The 23,443-nt window shown below is 35.1% G+C and overlaps 5 protein-coding genes across 9 annotated transcripts; 3 read left to right on the top strand and 2 right to left on the bottom strand.

Annotated features, from left to right (window-relative positions):
- Window positions 1-578: 578 nt before the first annotated feature.
- Window positions 579-3,382, bottom strand: LOC136217863 (receptor-like protein kinase FERONIA). The gene has a single exon (XM_066004539.1). It carries the CDS (start codon window positions 3,334-3,336, stop codon window positions 835-837), a length of 2,502 nt encoding a protein of 833 aa, XP_065860611.1. The 5' UTR covers window positions 3,337-3,382; the 3' UTR covers window positions 579-834.
- On the top strand, window positions 3,186-11,906 carry LOC136217865 (cytochrome P450 CYP749A22-like). 3 transcript variants are annotated; one of them, XM_066004541.1, is made up of 7 exons: window positions 3,186-3,319; window positions 3,390-3,509; window positions 9,877-10,128; window positions 10,204-10,424; window positions 10,516-10,748; window positions 10,832-11,198; window positions 11,285-11,906. In XM_066004541.1, the coding sequence occupies exons 3-7, from the start codon at window positions 10,047-10,049 to the stop codon at window positions 11,711-11,713; spliced, it is 1,332 nt and encodes a 443-aa protein (XP_065860613.1). In that variant the 5' UTR covers window positions 3,186-3,319; window positions 3,390-3,509; window positions 9,877-10,046; the 3' UTR covers window positions 11,714-11,906. The 3 variants fall into 3 exon arrangements, with proteins under 3 accessions (XP_065860613.1, XP_065860614.1, XP_065860612.1); XM_066004542.1 differs by having other exon boundaries at window positions 3,304-3,319; window positions 3,400-3,509; XM_066004540.1 differs by lacking the exons at window positions 3,186-3,319; window positions 3,390-3,509 and adding an exon at window positions 8,678-9,122.
- Window positions 4,173-7,798, top strand: LOC136217862 (receptor-like protein kinase FERONIA). Its single transcript, XM_066004538.1, has one exon. It carries the CDS (start codon window positions 4,894-4,896, stop codon window positions 7,192-7,194), a length of 2,301 nt encoding a protein of 766 aa, XP_065860610.1. The 5' UTR covers window positions 4,173-4,893; the 3' UTR covers window positions 7,195-7,798.
- A 3,771-nt stretch (window positions 11,907-15,677) lies between the features above and the next one.
- LOC136217866 (cytochrome P450 CYP749A22-like) lies at window positions 15,678-18,931 on the top strand. 3 transcript variants are annotated; one of them, XM_066004546.1, is made up of 6 exons: window positions 15,678-16,088; window positions 16,674-16,885; window positions 16,979-17,199; window positions 17,536-17,768; window positions 17,872-18,241; window positions 18,335-18,929. In XM_066004546.1, exons 2-6 carry the CDS (start codon window positions 16,804-16,806, stop codon window positions 18,761-18,763), a joined length of 1,335 nt encoding a protein of 444 aa, XP_065860618.1. In that variant the 5' UTR covers window positions 15,678-16,088; window positions 16,674-16,803; the 3' UTR covers window positions 18,764-18,929. The 3 variants fall into 3 exon arrangements, with proteins under 3 accessions (XP_065860618.1, XP_065860617.1, XP_065860615.1); XM_066004545.1 differs by having other exon boundaries at window positions 15,678-16,078; XM_066004543.1 differs by lacking the exon at window positions 15,678-16,088 and having other exon boundaries at window positions 16,600-16,885; window positions 18,335-18,931.
- A 966-nt stretch (window positions 18,932-19,897) lies between these two features.
- LOC136217867 (cytochrome P450 CYP749A22-like) lies at window positions 19,898-22,471 on the bottom strand. The gene is made up of 5 exons (XM_066004547.1): window positions 21,974-22,471; window positions 21,656-21,879; window positions 21,331-21,563; window positions 20,877-21,258; window positions 19,898-20,797 (listed from the first exon to the last, which is right to left on the bottom strand). The coding sequence occupies exons 1-5, from the start codon at window positions 22,239-22,241 to the stop codon at window positions 20,369-20,371; spliced, it is 1,536 nt and encodes a 511-aa protein (XP_065860619.1). The 5' UTR covers window positions 22,242-22,471; the 3' UTR covers window positions 19,898-20,368.
- Window positions 22,472-23,443: the final 972 nt, after the last annotated feature.

The following is a 23,443-nucleotide window of genomic DNA, read 5'->3' on the forward strand; positions in this document are numbered from 1 at the left end:
GATTTAAATGATTTAATAAATGATTGGCCGAATAACAGAATTAATTCCTAATTAGAAATAAAATGAATGTGATAGTAGAATTAGACGACGTAGAGGATACTTAGTGGATTTTCCAATATTGCATTGACAGCTAGCTGTCGACACATTCTTGCAAATTATAGCACTGTGGTTCGGCGATCAGGGGATCCAATTTTAGGTATTCTTAAAATCTAATTCAGAAATACATTTACTTACAGCATTATGCTTTTCAGTTTAATAATTAGTCTCTAGAAGAGGACAAATTTGATCTGGGTGTTCCTTTTTACAGCTTCATATCAGGTGCTTACTACCTGTTTGATAAAAGTCCTATTTGATAATTTTTACCTCTCTGTTTTGCTATTACAGATGAGAAACTCAGCCTGAATAACTGTAATCCTTTTGGGTCGTCTTCTTCTTTGCCTAATAATGGCTATTGGCTATGTTACTAGCTCTCTGAAACTTCTGGATTGGAATTTAAAAGTTATAGTTGTTAGAAGAGTGCCTGCTAGTTTATAATAAATTATAACAACTTTAAAATGAAAAAAAATATACATAAAACCTCAATATAGGAATGCACTTGGATCAGCCTATTTGTATAACAATTAACAATTGGAAGATCGGCAGTATTCTAGAGTTTTTTTTTTTTATAACAAAATAGAATTTATTCCGAGTATTCCATACAGAGGAGGTTTTACTGTATTATGTATATAGAAGATCATGAAGCAGAATCTCAAATCTAACACATTTAAATGCTAGTCCTAACTCTTAGGAGACATTATTTCAGATTTTGATAATTATATGTGTTCAATTTTATATTTACCTCCCTAATGGTATCATAATTTCAGAAAATTCCACTCCTTGAAACTTATCTGAATTGCCTAGGGACACCAATGTTATGTTTCTATCCTCAGTTTGCTCGTTCATTTGCAGTTCTAGCACCAATTCTAGGCTCCCAACCACCTCAGTTATCGATGGCCGATCCATCCCTCGTTCTGCCAAGCATTTCTGTGTTATCTCCATGAACTTTGCAAGAGATGCCGGTGCTATATTTCCTTCCAAATGTGGGTCAATGAGTTGATCCCATTGTGCCGTTTCGTACATCTTTAAGGCCCACTCGGTAAAGCTTATAGTATCCTCACCTTCCTCATATTGAACATGTTCTTCTGCAGGAGAATTGATCACAAACTTGGCAGAGAGTACCTCCAACAACACTACTCCAAAAGAGTAGATATCAGATTTTTCTGTCAATATATGGAGACGGCAGTATTCTGGGTCTAGATACCCAATGGTACCTTTAATCTTGGTGCTTCTATTGGTAGGTCCTATTTTGGACAAGCCGAAATCTGCAATCTTGGCAACCCACTTGTCATCTAACAGGATGTTGCTAGTCTTGACATCGCGATGGATGATTGGAGGCTCCATTCCTGTATGGAGGTAGCATAAACCTTGTGCAGCATCTATGCATATTTGGAGCCGCTGAACCCATGAAAGAGCCGATTTATGTGGTTGATTAACGTAATGAAGATGTTCAAACAGAGTGCTATTGGGCATATACTCATACACAAGTATCATCTCGTGATCATCACTACAATAACCAATCAAAGAAACAACATTGCGATGACAAAGAAGAGAAAGCGTCCTGATTTCTGCCTCAAATTCATCGAAACCCTGTTCTATCGATGCCTGATTCCTGCGCTTGACTGCGATTGCAGCCCCCCCAACTTGAGTCACACCTTTGTAAACAGTACCAAATCCACCAGTACCAATGATCCGTGCTTCATCAAAGTTATTAGTAGCTGCTTTGATCTCCTTGATAGTAAAATACTGACAAGCTGACTGGTCATGGCTTATCTTCTTCTTTTTCTTTCTCTTTTCTGTTGATACTCTAACCCAGACAAAGAGGATGATTAATGCCAGGACAACTACACCAAGAATGTATCCAACTACTCTAGCTATTATTTTTTTCGATGTTGGCGAATATGGATAAACTGGTGATTTTTGTAGTTGGGGAGGATTGGATCCAGAAAGATCTCCAGCATAATTGCTTAACTTGAATATCTCAACCCCATTTAATAATGCATCATAGTATTGAGGTTTTAGACCATTATCATGGTTGGGGTGCAGCTCCAGCCAAAGGTCCTGAATCTTTTCTTTGACTTGTGGAAACATCGACACATAGTCTTTATATACAGGAATGCCCTGTCCACCGCTCCATGCAATTATATCAGCTTGATCCTCAGCTGTTTCATTATTGATGTATATATTGAATACCCTCTGGTTTACTTTTGTTGTATTTCGATCAAGCTCACAGAAATGGAGCCTGAAAAGATACAAAAAACCAGTCTCCACAGGAAAAAACCAGCTTAAATTATAATTCAAGTTGATGGGAGCATAAGGACCCATAAAACGACCAGTTTGATATACCATTTCAGGTGCAGTATATGGTGGTACGGTGGGTGAATACCTGACTGAAAGATTGAAATCAAATATTTCTGCCCCATAACCTGCTCCAAATATGTACGGATCATCTCTTGTCCACGTTCGAAACATCCCAGAATCCAGTTTGGGTGAAATGTCAATCCCAGCAACATTTATCCTGTATACTGTTTCAAGTGCAGATTTGTTATCCAATGTGATGGATGTTTCAGGATGCCCAACAAAGGGAAGAAGAGTATACTCTCCTGGTAAATAGAGATGTAGAGGCATAGAAACGATTTCAATTCCGTTCAAAAAGGCGAACGTATCACTAGGCCTAAAGGTTAGATGAAGCGAGTGGTTAGGTACCTGAATTATAAATTCCTTGAATAAGTAATCAACATTTTTGTATTGAGCAGCAAGAGAGGCGCTGAAGTTGGATAGTAGAGTATGATGATCACCATCGGTGACTGAAAGCAATGCTTTTGAAGGATCAAAACCAGAATAAACAGAAGGATAGAAGTGAAGACGGACAAATTTCGGGCCTGGTGTTACGTTGAAGGTGTAGGTGAAGTTTGAGTAAAACAGCCTTGCAGTTTTATATGGAATGTAAGGGACTCCGGCTGGATTGTTGGCCATAGAAGAGGCTGTAGAAACTGTAGAGTTTGTGTTTGAGTTGGAAGGTAAAAACTTTGATCTCACATCACCACTCCAGTTTCGGCCATCAAAAAATGAAGTTTGCGAATAATAGGAACCACAATCTAGAAAAATGTTTTCTGAAGGAACATAATAAGGATGGCGAGTTGCAGCAAGGGATGGTTTCATCAAATGCAAGGATATACAGAGGTGTAACAAGATGGAAGTGAGATTACAGGAAGCATTCATGGTTGGTGTTTTCTCCATTTCTTTTCAATTTAAGATATTTCATTAGCTACATTAACTTTATCTATTATCAGTACTGTGTAGTTACATGACATTCAGGACTTTGAAGGATGCAATATCTTTTGCATTACACGGCAGCCTCCTGTTTTTAACTGTAGCATAAGTGGACAATACTCGCTTGCAAGTTGCATTAGGTAAAAGTCATCCCATTTATTTGTCTACATTAACAAGTGGTTTACCATGTAGCTTCCTCATTCTGATTAATTGTAACCACTAACCAATCATATACTTATTCTACCAATTTTGAAGAATTTCGGAGCAAACATTTTAAATTGATTGATGCTAGCTGTTACCTGCCTGTCTGTAGTACAAGTCATGCATTTCTCTTTCAAGTGAGAGATAGTTGATAGGAGGCCACTGTGAGGACAAAAATTTAAGGGTAAAATTCCAGTTTATGGTAGTTGGAGAAATATCTTTCCATTTTAGGCAGGTTGTAAACTATTTACAAGTTTAGGGTAGTCAAAGGATGTTTCTACGAGTCAAACTAGCAGACAAATTCTCTGCCAATAAAAAGTAATGGAGAATGATAATAATATAGTGGATAAATTCCCCGCCAATAAAAGTAACAAGTAACACAGAATGATATTAATATAGTGTCCGCAATTGATAATTTCGGACACAATATGTAACATATATATATTTTTTTTGATGGGAAACAGCAACTTGTATTAAAACATCAGCAAAGTACATCAGATTGAATACAAGTAGAGATACAGGGAGGAAAATCTTCTATTAAGATTTCCGATTGATTCAAGGTTAAACCCCAAGCGGCAAGTTTATGTGCCGGGATATTTGCAGATCTTCGTTCATGAACAATTCTGAACTGTGTGAAACAGTTGCTGATATCCAGGATATTACCAACCAACAGACCCAGCCAGTTTGGCCCCAAAAGTAATCATGTGACATTACGTTATCAATGGCGAAGATGTTAAGTGCTATATCTTCCTTTCCTACAGTAAAAAATAAATAATTGCAAGTTACCAATGAATAAGGTAAATTTGGGTAACAAAAAGACTAGAAAGCTTGACTCTTCATTTTTGTATTTTTAATAACGTGTTTTGTGCACCATTAATAATAGTGGAGGTGGTTTATAATAAAATAAAATAAAATAGTGGAGGTATTGTGTACTGCCCGCTATTCTCAATTGCAGATATATAGTTTGACCTGCAGAAACAACCTTTGACTACCCTTAAAATGGTAAAATGTTTCTCCAATTACCATAAGTATATTACTTAAAATACTATCTTCCAATGAAAAGAAAAAAGAAAAAAGAAAATAAATTGGAATTATATTACTGACTTTGATTACATGGACTCTTTGTGTGAATATGTGATTTTTTTTATTACTAGTTTGAGAACAGAAGAATGTTGTTAATATACAATAATGATGGAGTGAATATTCTGATGTGTTTCTAAATTTCATTTCTGGAATTTCTTGCACTTGTGCATTTGATGAGAAAGGTTGACTATCATCATCAGTGTCGTTGAACATATTTAGCCATCTCAACTGATCCCTTCCATGATTCGTTGGATCTTCAAGGTTTTATGCTGTTATTTGCTATTTGATTCCATAATATGTGCATTCGACAATTCATCCCTGGATAAAATTATCCTCAACTGTGGATCTGCTGAGTTTGTATCATTCAATGGAAAATATTGGAGTGGTGATGTAGACTTGAAGTTCATACCTGCAGAGTATGCGAGAAGAACAGTTTCTATGGCTTCAACTTCAATGAGTGATGATGTGCCCAATATTCCATACTCAACAGCAAGAGTCTTTCATTTTCAATTTGCTTATAGTTTTCCTATGTCTCCTGGGTTCAAATTCATCCGCCTTCACTTCTATCCGACTACTTATTCTGGCATTGGTGGAAGTAGCCGCAAAGTTAGTTTCTCGGTTTTCTCTGGTCAATACAGGCTTCTGAGCAACTTCAACCCTTCTGCAATGGCAAATACTTTAAAAGTAACTTACTTCACCAAAGATTTTGTTGTTAATTCGAAGGAGAAGGTATTGAATATTAGTTTTATACCGTTCCCTGAAGCTTATGGCTTTGTGAATGGAATAGAAATCTACAGCTTCCCATCCAATTTTCGCAATTATTCAAGGAAAGAGGCAGCCTTTGAGATGGTTCATAGAGTGAAGGTGGGCCGCAGTAATGAAGTCCAATCGAGTCTCTGGGATTGGTCAGATGACTCCAGTTATATTTTGGGGTCTATGAGTGGTAGTTCCATTTATACACAAGAGGAAACCCAGGATCCTTGGACGGACATGTCAGATTATTCTGCGCCAATTTCTTTGTATGCTGCAGCCAAGACAATGGGAAGCGACGAGGCCATTAACATGATGTACAACCTGACATGGAAATTCAATGTTGATCCAGGTTTCAATTATCTTGTTCGGCTTCATTTCTGTGAGATTTCTTATGAGGTAAAACAATTGAATCAGAGAGTTTTCACTGTTTATATCAACAATCAGACAGTAGAGAAACGTTTAGATGTTATTGCTTTGGCTGGAGCACCACTGGTTGGAGCTTTCAGAGACTACCTGGTTTTTGTTCCCAAGGAGAAAGGTGAGAGACAAGAGCTGCTATTGGCCTTGCATCCTAATATAGAGTCAAATCCATTGTTTAAGAATGCAATACTAAATGGGGTCGAGATCATGAAACTCAGTGATGAGCATAACAATCTTGCAGCAGAGGTCCTTCAAATAGTTGGGAAAAGGAAGATTCCGATCCGCCTCATGATATTTGGAGGCCTTGGTGGGATTTCAATGTTATGTTTGATTTTAGGGACATGGTTAAAATTGAATTCTATCCATTCCATAGTTCCAAAGCTTCAATTTAAATCTTCAACAATGCCGATGGAGAGTTTGAGTTTATCTGGGCTCTGCTGCGAATTCAAATTGGCAGATATTAAAGCTGCAACCACCAACTTCACTGAAGCTATGGTGATTGGTGTGGGTGGTTTTGGTAAAGTATACAAAGGCTCCATCTTTATCAATGGTGGAGCGACCGAAGTAGCCATCAAGCGTAAGCATCTGCAGTCTAACCAAGGAATCCACGAGTTCCAAACTGAAATCAATTTGCTTTCAACATTTCGTCACACCAACCTTGTTTCCCTACACGGGTTTTGCAGGGAGAAGGAGGAACTAATTCTGGTGTATGATTACATGTCCCACGGTACTCTTCGAGACAATCTGTTATTAAAGAATTCACCATTGACATGGATCCAAAGACTAAAGATTTGCATAGGTGCTGCTAGAGGATTACACTATCTTCACACAGGCACAAAACATCCAATTATTCATAGAGATATCAAGTCTACAAACATACTATTGGATTCCGAATTGGTGGCGAAAGTATCTGATTTCGGGCTGTCGAGAATTGGTCCGACTACGGCATCAACAAGTCATGTAAAAACAGAGGTGAAGGGTACATTTGGTTATCTTGATCCTGTTTACTATCGGAACAGAACATTGAGTAAGAAATCAGATGTTTACTCTTTCGGCGTGGTGTTGTTTGAAGTGTTATGTGCAAGACCAGCTGTGCATCCAGCTCCAATGGAAGAAGCTAACGATGGCTTCATTAGCTTGGCAGAATGGGCACTTCGCTGCCATAAAAGTGGTGATGTTGATTCCATTGTTGACCCATTTTTAGCAGGAAAAATAGCTCCTCAATCCCTTGTGATATTCATTGAAATTGCAGTGAAGTGCTTGGCTGAAAAGCGAACACAAAGGCCAACAATGGGTGTTGTGCTTCACAATTTGGAGCTAGCATTGTACCTACAGGAACAGGAAGTAGAAGATATCACCAATCAATAGTCCTCTCAGAAAATTAGGGCACCAAATTATTGCTGTTAGTGTTCTTTTCAACTTTCAGTTAGAACCGTTTTCTTCTTACTGGACTTGAATCGAACCCTAAACCACTTGTTCAAGCTGGCTCTAATACCATGTCATAGAACCGATTGAACTAAAAGCTCAAACTAATAGTTAAAGGTCCACTTGGTATTAATATTTGACAATTTTGTTGTAAATTAGACATTTGTGATATATGCGTTATGTCATGGTTGTTTTTAGAATTAAGAGTCAAATTGGCCCCTAAAGTCGGCAGACAAGTTTAGTTTAGCGCAAATTGAAGTTTAGGTATCAATTTAGCTTGGAAGTTGGTAATATTTGACAAAATAGCACATATTTGACAAATTTTTAGGTATTGAAATTGATTGTATTTGGACTAATTTATCAAATATTACTAACTTCAAAGCTAGTGGATCAAAACTTTGATTTGGATTAAATTGAACTTGACAAGTTGAGGGTAAAATTCGTCGTTTCTTTTGGTGGCTTTGGCTATGTTGATTAAGTGATATTTTTTATGTTTAGTTGTTGATATGATTAGTGTTCCCGAATCATTTCGGGACTAAGGCTTTGTTGTTGTTGTTGTTGTTGATATGATTAGTGTTGCTGCCTTGTGTTGATTATGACTTGCCAAGTTATAGAATCGAATTAAGGGTAAATTTGGTCTTTGAAGTTTGCAAATAGGTTCGATTTAGTTTAAATTGAGGTTTAAATATCAATTTAGTTTTGAAGTTGATAATATTTGATAAATTAGTCCAGATTTGACAAATTTTTAGGTATTGTAACAGATTATATTTAGACTAATTTGTTAAATATTACCAATTTCAAAACTGAATTGATACTTAAACTTCGATTTATCTGTCTGGAATTAAAGTGACCCTTAATTCAATATAATCACTCTTTAATTTTCAGGATGTGACTGATGTAGAGAGCGTTCCTTGTATCTGTTACGGGAATAATTCAGTTATCCTTCAAATAGCAATTTTGCTTTAAAGTTCGTGTCTAAAGCAGTAATTTAACAATTAGCAACGAAATGGTTGCACATATATGAATGAGAATACTTCTTATTTCATATTACTAAAAGCTCATTTTTCTTCTGTACATATCTAATCTGATGGAACTTAGAGAGTATTATAAGTAATGATTAAGAAAAATTAATAATAAGTTTGAATGGTTTGACTGTTTACAATTCATAATACTGTTCGATAGAATTTGTTAGTGGTGCTCTAAATCAATGTTTTTCAAAATTATGGTAATCCATTAAACACAAAAGGCAACCTTGTCATAATTGCGCCACCATTTATGAATTTGAATGGAAAGTGTTCAAATTGACAATGGAAAAGTTCAACTCAATTTTCTTAAGGTGTTTGAAAATCCAACTTTTATTTCTATTAATCAATATTTTTCTATTCCCCCTCTTTTCTTAACTTGGGGAATAAACCAACTCACAAAGATGTTGCTGTCAGATATTAAGATAAGATATATGATTAGACTTTAACTATCAGTTCAAGCTTTTAGTTCAATCGGTTCCATGATATGGTATCAGAGCCTCTAGGACCAAACGGTCGAGGGTTCGAGTCCTGACAACCTCATGGTCCAGTGTGCCTAATAGTTGCTTCACGTTCTTCGCAGCCTATCAGTTGACCCGTAGGAACAATATGCTCTTGAACACAATTCCTTGGCTTTTAATTTGGAAATTTGAGGTTCCAAAAAGAATTTGAACTTATTGTTGGCTGTTTGCTCATGACTGCATTATGTTGAACATTAATAGAGTTACATGGCATCTAGGCTCTCTAGTTTGAAACATCTGGGGCCTTATTCGAGATTCAAATGGGGATTGTATTGGGGATTTGTGCTTCACCTTGGAGTTTGTTCTGCTGTACTGGCTGAGATTTGGGGTTTGTTTTTTGTTCTGCCTAGCTTGGAATAAAATGGTTTAGAAAGATGTTTATTGAATTGGATTCTCAAATTGTTCTTTAGTTACATGCGGAGAGAGATTAGTGCGCATCACCCTTACATAATACATTGTCACAAGCATAAGAGTAAGAATTAGGATCTGAGAATTGTCTATGTGGAACTGACTGGATGACGAACTTCACATCATTTTTTGGTTAGGCTTTTATATATATAATTGATTAATTGAAATCAGTGTACAAATTGAGCAATTAAATTATAAATTTATTTTGATTTTCAGAAATCTTAGTATTTCGTTAATTACCGAGTTAATGATTCTGTTTAGGATTCTAAATAGCCCAATTCCAAAGGAGGAATTGGCTGAGTTAGAAGATTGCTCCACTTAATAGGACAACTGAAATGATCCAAAAGAGCTAACATCAAAAGCCAATCATGCTCTTGAAGATGCAGCCCATAAATCCATTTAAAATGAAAGATAGCCAAGTGTAAAATCAGCAATTAATTTAATATGATGTATCATTGTTTATAAAGATGCCAACATAAACAAAACAACTTCACCCTGTTATTATCGACATCTATAAATGATGATAAGAAATTGCCAAAAATGCTGAAATACAAATAGTATCTAGATCTGTAATCATGACATAATGATACTAAATCTGGTGGGTTATATTATTATATCACACTGAAGAGATTAACTGCTAATCATAAAATTAATGATGATAATTCTGATTTCAGGCTGTGTTTTTGCCTGCTTATTGTTTCTACTACTCATCAAGTTTTTGAATGAGGTTTGGTGGAATCCAATTCGAGTACAGAGAGCACTAAGAGCAGGTGGAATAAAAGGACCTTCCTACAATTTCTTCCATGGAAACTCCAAGGAAATTGTCAAACTTGGAAAAGAAGCTATGGCTACTTCCATGGAATTATCAGATCATCAACTATTTTATAAAGTTCAGCCTCATTTTTACTTATGGACCAAGCAATATGGTAACTTCTTTTTTGCTGTTAATTAAGGCAATTAAGTTATAATCTTTGATCTTAATTGGGATTTATTTGATGCAGGAAAGAACTTTGTGCAGTGGCTAGGTCCAAAACCTCAACTGATAGTTACTGATACTCATCTGGCTAAACAGATTCTGTACGACCAAGAATTATACCCAAAACCAGAATTTGAATCTTATGTTAAAAGGATGTTTGGAGATGGACTTGTTGCTACCAAAGGAGATAAATGGAACTCCCAGAGAAAACTGGCCAATCATGCCTTTCATGGAGATAACTTGAAGGTAACCATATATTTTTCTACTTTGCTTTGGTCAGATATTCATAAAATAGATGCTATTCTTGAATTCTACCTATTGGTAAATTTTAACATAGGGTATGATTCCGGCAATGATTTCGAGTTTGGAGATAATGTTGGAAAGATGGGGAAAGAATGAAGGAAAGGAGATAGAAGTATATCAAGAATTCAAGCTTTTAACTTCAGAAATAATATCCAGGACAGCCTTTAGCAGCAGCTACTTGGAAGGGCAGCATATTTTCGAGATGCTTGGCAAGCTAACCCATCTTCTGTTCAAGAATGGTTATAAAATCAGATTACCTATTATTAAGTAGGTTTTCTTCTTAATTTCCTAGATTAATTATCATGATATGTTATAATGTAGTAACTAATGTGATTGATTAATTGGCTCAGAGACTTGTTTAAGACAGATGATGAAATTGAATCAGAGAAACTAGAACAAGGGATGAAAAATTGCATCCTGGAGATGGTAAAGAAGAGGGAGGAGGAAGCAAATGGTAATACAGAAAGTTATGGAAATGACTATCTTGGAGTACTTATGAAGAAGAATAAGGAAGCTGAGAAAATATCAATACAAGATATAGTTGATGAGTGCAAGACATTTTATATAGCTGGACATGAAACTACGACATCTGCACTTACTTGGACTATGTTTCTTCTGTCTATTCATACTGATTGGCAACATAAGGCAAGGAATGAAGTCCTCCATTTATTTGGCAGTACAACTCCTACTTCCGAGGACATTCCTAAACTCAAGATTGTAAGTTTAAAATATGCATTTTGCTTATGAAAAATATGATCTTAATTAGAACTTTTAAAAGGAATCTGATGATTGTGTTTGTTCAGATGAGTATGATTGTGAATGAAACGTTGAGGTTATATGCTCCGATTAGTAATCTGGCAAGGCAAGTTGAAAAAGGAAGCAGATTAGGAAAGCTACAAGCTCCAAGTAGAATGGATATACTAATTCCACCTCTATCAATACATCATGACCCTGAAATATGGGGAGAAGATGCAGACATATTCAAACCAGAAAGATTTGCAGAAGGAGTTGCTAAAGCTACAAACAATAATATAGCTGCATTTGTACCATTTGGTTTGGGACCAAGAAATTGTGTTGGTATGAACTTTGCCATGGCTGAAATAAAGCTTGCTCTCTCAATGATTCTACAACGTTACACTTTTACTTTGTCACCGAATTATGTCCATTCTCCAATTGTCATTTTTGGGATATGCCCAATGAACGGCCTTCAGATTAATTTTCAGCCATTATAGATTGTTGATCAAGCTTAGTACAGTTGCTGGGTTTTTCGGTTCCTTGGCTTTGATTCCCATGTTGTTATCATAGGATATGTAATAAGATTTTCGTTCTTGGTCCACTACTTAAATGATGAATTAATGTATATTGGTAATTGTTGTTTATCCTACTACATTTTCTTTAATAAGGAAATTCTGTACATTAATTTGAGACTGATCATGCACATTTTGAAGAGTTTTGATTTGAATTGGCTTTTTTTTTTTTTTCTCTGAGTTTGTAACTAGCTATACAGTTGTATAATGGATTGGATATACAACTGAAACTATTTGAATTTAAAATACACCTAAGTCTAGTTCAAACAATAGGAACTTTGCAAATATTACTATCCTTATTTAGTCCCCTCAATTAATAGAAGGTTAACCATTAATTGGTCGCAAAAGAGCTGGAATCGAGATTTGGACAATGAGTTAGTTAAAGTGTATGTTGTTTGATTTGATTCATGGTGGAAACATAACATACACAGAAACTCTTTCTTGGAAACTTTATCACGCAGAAAGTGAAAGCCAAGTTCCAAATTCTTGGACCAATATGGAAAATCAGATTTGCTAGAGGATGAGAAAAATTAAAATTTGGTACCATATGGAGCCATGTAACCTTAACCTTATTAGAGAGGTAAGAGAAGCCATAAATTCAATTTTGTTGTTTCCTTGAATGCCAAAAAATAAGATTAGGACCCAGAAATAACAGGAGATGGATTGGCAGAAATTGGAAGCCATGAGTTGGTGTGGAATGCAAGTAACAAAGTAATACATTTGACAACCTTCGAATGGTCATTTGTTAGCTGATACATGAATTGCGATATAAGCTATTGAATTTCCAGCATCAACTTTTGACATCTAGAATTATCTACTAATAATATCTAGATTTTTCTTTGATTGTTTTGTGGTCTTAATTTATACAAGTTTGTGGTCGTATTTTGTACAAGTTTATAGCGCAAAAATTATATTTCTATTCACATTTAATCTTATAAAATAATACAATATGATGATGTTATACAGTTCAGTTCGGGATTTGAACTTTGTACTTTTAATTTCATTCATAGGGAGGGGAATGAACCGGCTCATAAGATGGCTATGTGGGCACGAGACTTTAATTCTCCATTAGTTTTCATTGAGGATTATCCGTCTTCTGTTTGGGAATCTATATGTAAGGGTACTACAAGAATATGATTTATGATAAGTAAGTTTTCATCAAAAAAAAAAAATATATATTTTTTTAAATATCAATAATATTTTGAAATATTAAGTCAATAAAAATCGTAAGTGAAATGTTCGTTTGATGGCGAGCATTCGAATCCTACCCTGATTAAAATTAAACATACATGCAATCTAATCAGATCAAACCGTTTAACCGGAACCGAGTCATTGAGTTCACGATTCTAACTGATTTTTAAAGATTAAAAATTTGAACCACCTCTAGTCCGGAATTGTGGTTCGAATCCTACCCGTGCTAAAATTTATTTATTTTTTAAAGCAAACATGCCTGCAATCTAATTGAACTAAACCGCTCAATCAGAACTGAGATAACCGATTCACAGTTAACCCAACCGGTTTGAGCGATTTTAACCGATTCTCAAAGATTAAAAATTCGAACCACCTCTGATTTAGAATTGTGATCGATTCTGATCAAACCGGGTTGAACTAGCTAATCTAATTCGATTCTTACAATCATATTTGATTGTACCTTTTTCATTTGTTTAATCAAATCATAATAGATTTTCTACTGTATGTACTTCAATAGATATTGATGTGGCAATTAGGAAAAATTTCATATAAAAGATTTCAAGTTTATTCTTTATCATTGTTGTGCAAGTACAAATTTACTCATAAAGTATGAAATGATAAAAAAAATCTAGTAACATTTCCAAACAATATGTATTTTACCCCATTTAATAGATACTTTGTGCAGAATGATTTTACTGTTATTTATTGGCATATCATATCTTTCAAAATAAATTTGTATATAAGTGTTGGGCCAATAAATAAATTTTATTTATTCATGTGAATAATAGCTTATATTAGTTTTTAGACTAAGGTTGTAAATAATAAAAATCATATAAAAAAAATTAAAGAAAAAAATCAAATATGACCCTCTTTCCAACAGCACCAACATCATTTCCACGGACCACTTGAGGTATCAAATGGATGAATTTTTTCACAATGCCGAGTGTTCCAGAAACTAGACATCCCGAGAAATCCATGATGTGTTCGTGGGCCTAATTCGGGTCCATATGGAGAGAGAAATAAGCTTTGGAAGTTAGAGTACGTGGACCAATGTCACTTCAACAGACAATTTGAGATACTAAACAGATGAATTTTCACACAAGATCGAGCGTTCCAGAAACTAGAGATCCATAGGAAACCATGATGTATTCTTGCGCCTAATTTGGATCCATAAGCAAGGAGAAATAGGGCTTGGAAGTAAGGCTCATGCTTAAAGAGTTAGTTAAGTGGGTTGATATCCCTACTTTTACTCTAACCAACTTAACTATCCATTCACTCTACCTAACTTAACCACTCACTAGCAAGTAAATAAACTGAAATTAAGGGTTAGTGGAAAGAAATTAGGGATTTATTTACAATAAAACCTACCATTTTCAACTATAAATAGACCTCAAATCTTTTATAAATAATCACTCATTCAACACACAAAACTCCCTCTCAAAACTCCAATGCTTAGTTCTTAATCCTAGGTTTTTAGTTCTTGTTTATTTTTCATTTTTCTTAGTTTTAATTCCCTCATTTAGTTTGCTTTAGCTTCGATTCAAGTTTTAATAGTCTTTTTTCAAGTTCTTTCAATTCAATTTAGCATTCCTAAGTCTCAAGTTTTCAATTCATTAGCTAGAGTCCGTTTTTGCTTTCGATTCCTTCTATATATTTGTTTCTGACTTCCTCAAGTTAAATTTAGTCTTTTGATTCACCCAATTCCGTATTCAGAAACTCAATTTACAAGCCAATCTTTGCACCCCCAAAATGTTTTAGACATTCTGTTTCCAGCTTTTATCATAATTCATCCAGTGTTTCTCTAAGCTCATTTTCATCTACTTAACGTTCATTTTAGCATTCGATCCCTTCTAAACATATGTTCTTGACGTCCTGAAGTTCAATTTAGCCTTTTGATTCGCTTGATTCCGTGTTCGTAAGTATTCATACTGTTCCCCCGAAATTGAAGATCAAATCTGCCCCATACTCGCCTACTACGAGTCAGAAGTTTTCAAAACCAATTCTGCTCTTGCCAATCGACTCAGTGCTCCGAAAACATCAAGCCGACACCAAATTTAACGTCTAGCCGAGATAGCTATTGTGGCTCCGAGTTTGTCGTTGAATTTCAATTTTATTTGTTATTACATTTCAATTATGTATTGATTTGTTTTTAATTTACTCGCATTACTTAAATAAAAATAATTTATCTAGCAAAGTTTCTATAACGGCGCTAGAGACCCAAGAGGGATTTTCTCAATCCTTACGTCCCTTGCCAATCGTTTCGTTTAGATTTCAAGTTTTTTACCATGCAAATTCTATAAATTTAACCATTTTAAATGAGAAATAATCTTCTGTGGTACGCTTACCCTCTAGCTAACCACACGTGACAAAGTTGAAAATTAGCCTTACTCGCAAAATATCACTAACAATATATTAAACCAGTTTCGTGTATTTTACACGTTGTTTGTATTTGTGCTAATAAAATGATAAATATTTTAGGGATTTGGATCCTCATAAGTTCGTCTCTCATGTTGTCTACATTACAATCATTAGTTACAAACTTCAATGTTTGAGATTTATTTATTTAATAAATAAATAAATAATTTTTAGAATTTAACAACTAAACTTTAATAATTAATTTTGTCATTAAAGGTTGAGATAACAACCTGATCAATTTGTGTTTTAACTTTAGATGATCCAAATTCATATTTTAGGCTTTTTTTTTGTGATTATATTAGTATGTGGACGACTCACCCCTCTCTACAGGAACTTGTTTCCACGCAGTGGACGACTGCTCACATCTCTCTCCCGCACGTGCAGCTGCTGGGTCACAAACCGAAGACGCTTCGGCCGATCTTGCGGAAGTGGAACCTTTCGGTTTTCAAGAGGGTTGAGGCAAACATTAAGAATGCTACTGATCAGTTGAAGCTAATCCAATTGGAAATTTCTTCTCATGGGCACTCCCCGGATAGTCACTCGCGTGAAATTGCTGCGCAGGCGGAGCTCGACATGCAGTTATATCGGCAAGAATTGATGCTTCGGGAGCGCAGTCACATTTAATGGCTCACCGCAGCGGACATGAACTCAACTTTCTTCCACCGTGCAGCTAAGATCAGGAAGGTACAGTCAGGTCTGTCTTCTCTACTCATTGGTGTGGAGTGCTCAATAGTGGTGAAAATTGCATCTCGGAGCACATAATTGATTTTTATACTACCCTGTTTTCTAGTTCTGTACATAATTGATTCCCTGGCATGTTATGGTGCTTCAGTCTCCGGTGTTACTCTGGTGGCCTTCTGCCCCGGCTTTCAATAGTTGTTTTATTTTTGATGACTTTTGTAATATTGCATACTCCCTGACTAAAATTATCATTTTATACACTACCGATACTAAAAAAAAAAAAATGAATAGGAAATATTATCTCAAAATTAAAAGAGATCATCTTATAAAATGAACAATTTAATATTTATCATAGTTTATAAAGAGGCCAACATAAACAAAACAAGCTTGCCCTGTTACTATCGACATTTGAAAATGATAACAAGAAATTGCCAAAAATGCTGTATGACAAATAGTATCTGTAATCATGACATATTAATACTATAACCTGGTGCGTTATATCACAAGGAAGTGATTAACTTCTAATCATCAAATTAATGATGATAATTCTGATTTCAGCCTGTGTTTTTCTCTGCTTAGTGTTTCTATTTCTCATCAGGTTTTTGAATGAAGTTTGGTGGAATCCAATTCGAGTACAAAGAGCACTAAGAGCAGGTGGCATAAAAGGACCTTCTTACAATTTCCTCCATGGAAACTCTAAGGAAATTGTCAAAATTGGAAAAGAAGCTATGGCAACTTCCTTGGAATTATCAGATCATCAAGTTCTATATAAAGTTCAGCCTCATTATTATTTATGGGCCAAGCAACATGGTAACTGTTTTTGTATTCAGAAGATAATCTTTTCTCTTAGTTATGGCAATTAATTTATAATCTTTGATCTTAATTGGGATTTGATGGATGCAGGAAAGAACTATTTGCAGTGGCTAGGTCCACGACCTCAATTGATAATTACTGATACTCATCTGGCTAAAGAGATTCTATACAACCAAGAATTGTACCCAAAACCAGAATTTGAATCTTATGTTAAAAGGATGTTTGGAGATGGACTTGTTACTACCAAAGGAGATAAATGGACTTCCCAGCGAAAACTGGCCAATCATGCCTTTCATGGAGATAACTTGAAGGTAACCATGCATATATTTTTCTACTTTGTTTTTGTCAGATAAGCATATCATAGATACTATTCTTGAATTCTACCTATCAACTTCAAATTTATGGTTGAAATGGTTGTTTCAGAAAGTACTAGACCTTCCGACGGCAATTTCTATGGCTAAACATATCATTTATGCCGATAATTTCACTCTATTCAGAATCTGGGACAGATTTGGAATTAGCAACAGAATTTGTCAACATTATCTGTTTTTTTAGGCTTACTTCCCAAAATTATAATATGTAAATTTTAACATAGTTTGGTCGATTGACCCCCAAATATTTGTTTATGACTCCGCCACTGCATGTAGGGTATGATTCCGGCTATGATATCAAGTTTGGATATAATGCTGGAAAGATGGAGAAAAAATGAAGGAAAGGAGATAGAAGTATATCAAGAATTCAAGCTTTTAACTTCAGAAATAATATCCAGGACAGCTTTTAGCAGCAACTACTTGGAAGGGCAGCGAACTTTCGACATGCTTGGGAAGCTAGCCTTTCTTTTGTTCAAGAATAATTATAAAATCAGATTGCCTATTATTAAGTAGGTTTTCTTCTTAATTTCTTTAATTAAGTTTCGAGATATATATGTATAGTATATATGTATAGTGTTGTAGTTAATTAATTAATGTGATTGATTGGCTCAGAGACTTGTTTAAGACAGAGGATGAAATTGAAGCAGAAAAACTAGAACAAGGGATGAAAGAGTGCATCCTAAAAATGGTAAAGAAGAGGGAAGAGGAAACAAATGGTAATACAGAAAGTTATGGAAATGACTACCTTGGAGTACTTATGAAGAAGAATAGAGAAGCCGATGAGAAAATATCGATACAAGATATAGTTGATGAGTGCAAGACATTTTATATAGCGGGACATGAAACTACGACATCTGCACTTACTTGGACTATGTTTCTTCTATCTATTCATACTGATTGGCAACATAAGGCAAGGAGCGAAGTCCTCCATTTATTTGGCACTTCTACTCCTACTTCTGATGACATTCCTAAACTCAAGATTGTAAGTCTAAAATATGCATTTTGCCTATCAAATTATGATCTTTATTAGAACTTTTAAATGGAATCTAATGAATTGTTAGTTATGTTTGTTCAGATGAGTATGATTGTGAATGAAACGTTGAGGCTATATGCTCCAATTACTAATCTGGTAAGGCAAGTTGAAAAAGGGTGCAGATTTGGGAAGCTACAAGCTCCAAGTAGAATGGATGTACTAATTCCACCTCTATCAATACATCATGACCCTGAAATATGGGGAAAAGATGCACACATGTTTAAACCAGAAAGATTTGCAGAAGGAGTTGCTAAAGCTACAAACAATAATATAGCTGCATTTGTGCCATTTGGTTTGGGACCAAGAAATTGTGTGGGTATGAACTTTGCCATGGCTGAAACAAAGCTTGCTCTCTCAATGATTCTACAACGTTACACTTTTAGTTTGTCACCAAATTATGTCCACTCTCCTGTCGTCATTATTGGGATATGTCCAATGAACGGCCTTCGGATTAATTTTCAGCCATTGTAGATTGTTGATCAAGCTTGGTGATGTTGCTGGGTTTTTTGGGTATATGTAATAAGAATTTTGCTCTTGGTCTACTACCTAAATGATGAATTGATTTATAGCTGCAATTGTTGTTTATCCTACTACATTTTCTTTAATAAGGAAATTTGGATATATTAATTTGAGGTTCATCATGTATATTTTGAAAGTGTTTTGTTTTTGAACTGACTTTGTTTTGTTAAGTTTAGCTATATAATTGTACAATGGATTGGATATACAACTAAAACTATATTTGAATTTCAAATACATCTAAAGTTCAAACAATAACAAATATTAATATCCTCATTGTTCCACCTCAATTTAATGGTGGCCGAACCATTAACTTGTCCTATAGCAGCTAGAATTGAGATTTGGACAATGTCTTTGTGAAAATATCTGTTGTTTAATCTATGGTGGAAATGTAACATACACGAAGGTCTATCTTGAAAATTTTGTCACGAACAAAGTGAAAGTCGAATTCCAAATGCTTGGAGCAATCATAGAAAATCAGATTGGTGGCACTTAAGTTGTAAGAGCACAAAATAGGATCAGGAAGAGAAAAATCCAATTTCGGACATAAGCATTCGGAGTAAGATAACTTCAGATGCAAGAGAAGCCACATTTCAATGATTAATCTAGAAACGGTACGTTAAAATAAGATTAGAATCCCAAAACGTATACTCACCCGGATATGGATTTTTTATCATCAAGAATATCCCCCAATCTGCATTAGTGAAGCCAGAAATAGCAAGAGATGGACTGAGTTCGAAGGCCATAAATTGGTGTGGAATGTAAGGTGATATATATATATATATATATATAGAACTAGTAACATGAAACTCTTACGTCTAAATTAACTTTTCTTTATTGTTCGTCGGATTCCGGTCCCTCTCTGTTCTTTGGTTCTGTTTTACACTGTTATCAACTCTTAAATTATTTGTGAATTAATGATTTGATAAATTAATATTGAAACATAACAGTTCAGGAAGTAATTATCTTAACCGTACATTGAAAAAAAAAAAAATCAATCAACTAATTATACACTGTATTTTACATATAGATGGACTACATTAATTGGAGAGATGATAAAATTATTTGGAGAGAGAATGGAATAAATGAGAGATATAATGAGAATTTATTCTATTGACTAATGATATTATGGTCCTATATTTCTTTATATTTACAACTTCGACACAAAGTTACTGCATTTATCAGTGTACATAAAGAATATAAGTGTGAGGGAGAGAGCTAAAATGCTTTTTAAAGCATTTTTGACATGGACTACATCTTTCACTTAATTAAAATAGATTCCTATCTATGTCTCTCATGTCCTTTTTCCTTTGTTTGGGACACTATAAAATGTGAGATTGCTAAATCATGATAAAATAAAGCAATAGGACCACCATTGCTTTTTTTGCCCATACAAGTCCATTATGAAGCCAGCTCAAGTATTCTAAAGTACTTCTCCAATTTGAGTACATAAAGAAAAGGCTAATGTAGAAAAGTTCCATTTGGAAATACTATGAAAACATGTCTACAATATAAGATGTTTTCATATCTACAATATAAGATGAAGTATACTGAGATGATCTACAATGGTTGAAGCAAGACCTGCAGTCCATGTTGTGGGGCTATGGTAAGAAATATATACGGAGAATGAACATAATTCGGTGATAAGACAAGACGATAACGTTGAAGAATCATTGATACTGCTATTTTGGTCTCTGTTATTGCGAAACTAGAACCCACACAGCTTCGAGCCCCCATACCAAATGGAATATAAGCTGCAACGTTGTTGTTTGTAGCTTTGGCTATTCCTTCTGCAAATCTATCTGGCTTAAACATATGAACATCTTCTCCCCATATTTCAGAATTATGGTGCAATGCCAAAACTGGAATTTCAATATATACATTTTCAGGAGTAACTATTTCCCCCAATCTCGCTTTCCCTTTTGCTCTCCTGAACATCACAGCAGCTGGAGGATATATACGTAGAGCTTCATTGATAATCATGCTCATCTGTTGTCAAACAAATTACTCAACTTCAATTAACACGATAAGAATCGTTATAATAATCTCTAATTTCATTTAAACTTACTATCTTCAATTTGGGAAGTGTTTGAGAGCATGGATTGTTTGTCCCTAAGAACTCAAGAACTTCTTCCCTAGCTTTCTGCTGCCAATCTGCGTGAACTGCTAGAAAAAAGAGAGTCCAAGTAATAGAGGCACCAGTAGTTTCATGACCAGCAACATAGAAGGTCTTGCACTCATCAATTAAGTCATCAACTGATATTTTCTTAGACATATCATTCTCATGATTAGCCTTAACAAGTAATCCAAGAAAATCATCCCCAAACCAATCCAATTGATTCTTCAATATTGCTGTCTCTTCTCTCTTCTTTATCATCTTCATCAAACATACTCGCATCTCTTCTTCTATCCTGTCCGATTTCTTCTCATCTTCGGATTTCACAAGCTTTCTACAACAACAATGAACAATTAATCGGTGTTACATAATATATGCACATCAAAAATTCTGAATATGTGCATACTGGGTTCCAGGAATTCTGACTTTATATTTGTTTCTGGAAACCATAACAGCCAACTGCATTAACATATCAAATAGGTTCTGTCCTTCTAAGTAGCTGCTGCCAAAAGCTGTCCTGGAAATAACTTCGGATGTTAGAAGCTTTATTTCTTTGAAAAGCTCTATTTCTTTCTCTTCATTTAGTCTCCACCTATCAAGCATCATCTCTACACTTGCAACCATTGCTGGAATCATTCCCTAATCAATTTAGAAAACATCATATTAAAAAAGAGTCATGAAAGTGATTTGTTTTGAGGCAATTAATTAAATTGAGTCAAAAATATATATACTTTCAAGGAGTCAGAATGGAAAGCATGATTGGATAATTTTCGAAGTCTAGACCATTTTTCTCCTGTAGTTGTTAGAAGTCCATCCCCTATGAGTTTCTGCATAAAAACATCTGGTTTTCTTTTGGTGAACATTCCATCTCTGTTGTTTAATATCTCTTTAACCAGCTCAACTTCTGTCACTGTCAATTGAGCTTGAGGACCTCTCCAACTCAGGAAATTCATCCCTGATTTACCATAAAATGAAACAATTCAATTACTCCAATTATACATACATTTCAAGAGAAATAGCTAGTTTTTCAATCAATTGTGCTTACTTACCATAAAGCTTGTTCCAGGCATAAATGTGAGGCAGTACTTTGGGAAGAACTTCGTGGTGCGATAGATGTTGAATAGGTCCTTTCATACCCATACTCAAAATCTCTTTACTGTTTCCATGGAAGAATCTGTAAGAAGGTCCTTTAATTCCTTGACACCTCATCATAGACTGTATTCGAATTGGATTCCACCATAGTTTCTTCAACGTCTTCACTACATATGACAGAATCATCAAACACACTACTGCACATATTGACGCATAGATCATCATATTTCCAATTTTTTAGTACTGCTTATCAACTACAGATTGATTGCTTGTTATAAACAGATTAGTCCATGATTAAATTCCATAACTCCTGTTAAGAAATTATAGGCTTTGTCCTTGTCTGATAGGACAACTAAATGAGTATTTCACATAAAGCACATAAAGATGGGCCATTCAATGCATTTTGTTTTCATTGAATGATGATAAAAAGACAAAAGAGATCAACCCATATAATTGAATGGCAAAAGATATATATCAGGAATTTGTGGTGTTTGTATGAGTAGAAAATATATGAAGGAATTTAGATTTATTAGATTTTGAGGTGCATCTTGAGTTTTATGTCAATTTTAAGCTATACATGTATAAAGAGGTGATGTGTCAAAACCGGAATGGCTCGGCCGTGTCAATCCAGTTGAACTGGATCCGATAGATAAACCAGTCCGAAAGTATTAAAAAATCGCATAGCTCAAATCCACTTGAAACACGTTCAACTGGCCAGTTGAACCAGTCATGGATTAGCGGGTTGTATTGGTCCAAAATTTAATCTTATTTAAAAAAATCAAAAATCAGATTTAATTTAAAGGGTGTTGTTAAACCCAGCCCCAAATTCCCACCCCTAGCCCCGTGAAAGGACGAAAATACCCTTTCATGGGTTTTGGGGAGGAAAAAGCTTTTTTTTTTGCTCTCCCGACACGCGGGCGTGTGCCTATCACGCCTCACCTTGTGGTCGGGCGTGATAGCCCCACGCCTCACCGTGTGGTCGGGCGTGATCGCTACACGCCCGACCACACGGTGAGACGTGGGGCTATCACCAGTGGCGGAGCCAGAGCTCAAGGTCCGGAGGGGCTCAATTGCATGAAGATTTTTTTTTAATAACGACTTAAGGCTTTGATTCATAGTAGTCAAATCGAAATTTTCAAATTTTTGATAATTAAGGGTAAATTTGATCATAATTGGAAAAATTAAGGTACAAAACAACTGAGATTCAATATGAAGAAGGATAAGGTGCAAAAATACTCTAATGTTTAGACCTAAGAATAATTTTACCTCTAACGTATAAAATGATGCAATTTTACCCTTAATATTGGCAGCCAATTTTATCCCTAACGTTGAGAGGGAGATTTGAGCACAGGACAACTTGGATGTAGAGATGTCTTTAATTATCACTACAACCAACTATGCAAACTTAGTTTTGTGTTATATAATTA

The sequence above is a fragment of the Euphorbia lathyris genome, chromosome 2 (genome assembly GCF_963576675.1).
Source record: "Euphorbia lathyris chromosome 2, ddEupLath1.1, whole genome shotgun sequence".
NCBI lineage: Eukaryota > Viridiplantae > Streptophyta > Magnoliopsida > Malpighiales > Euphorbiaceae > Euphorbia > Euphorbia lathyris.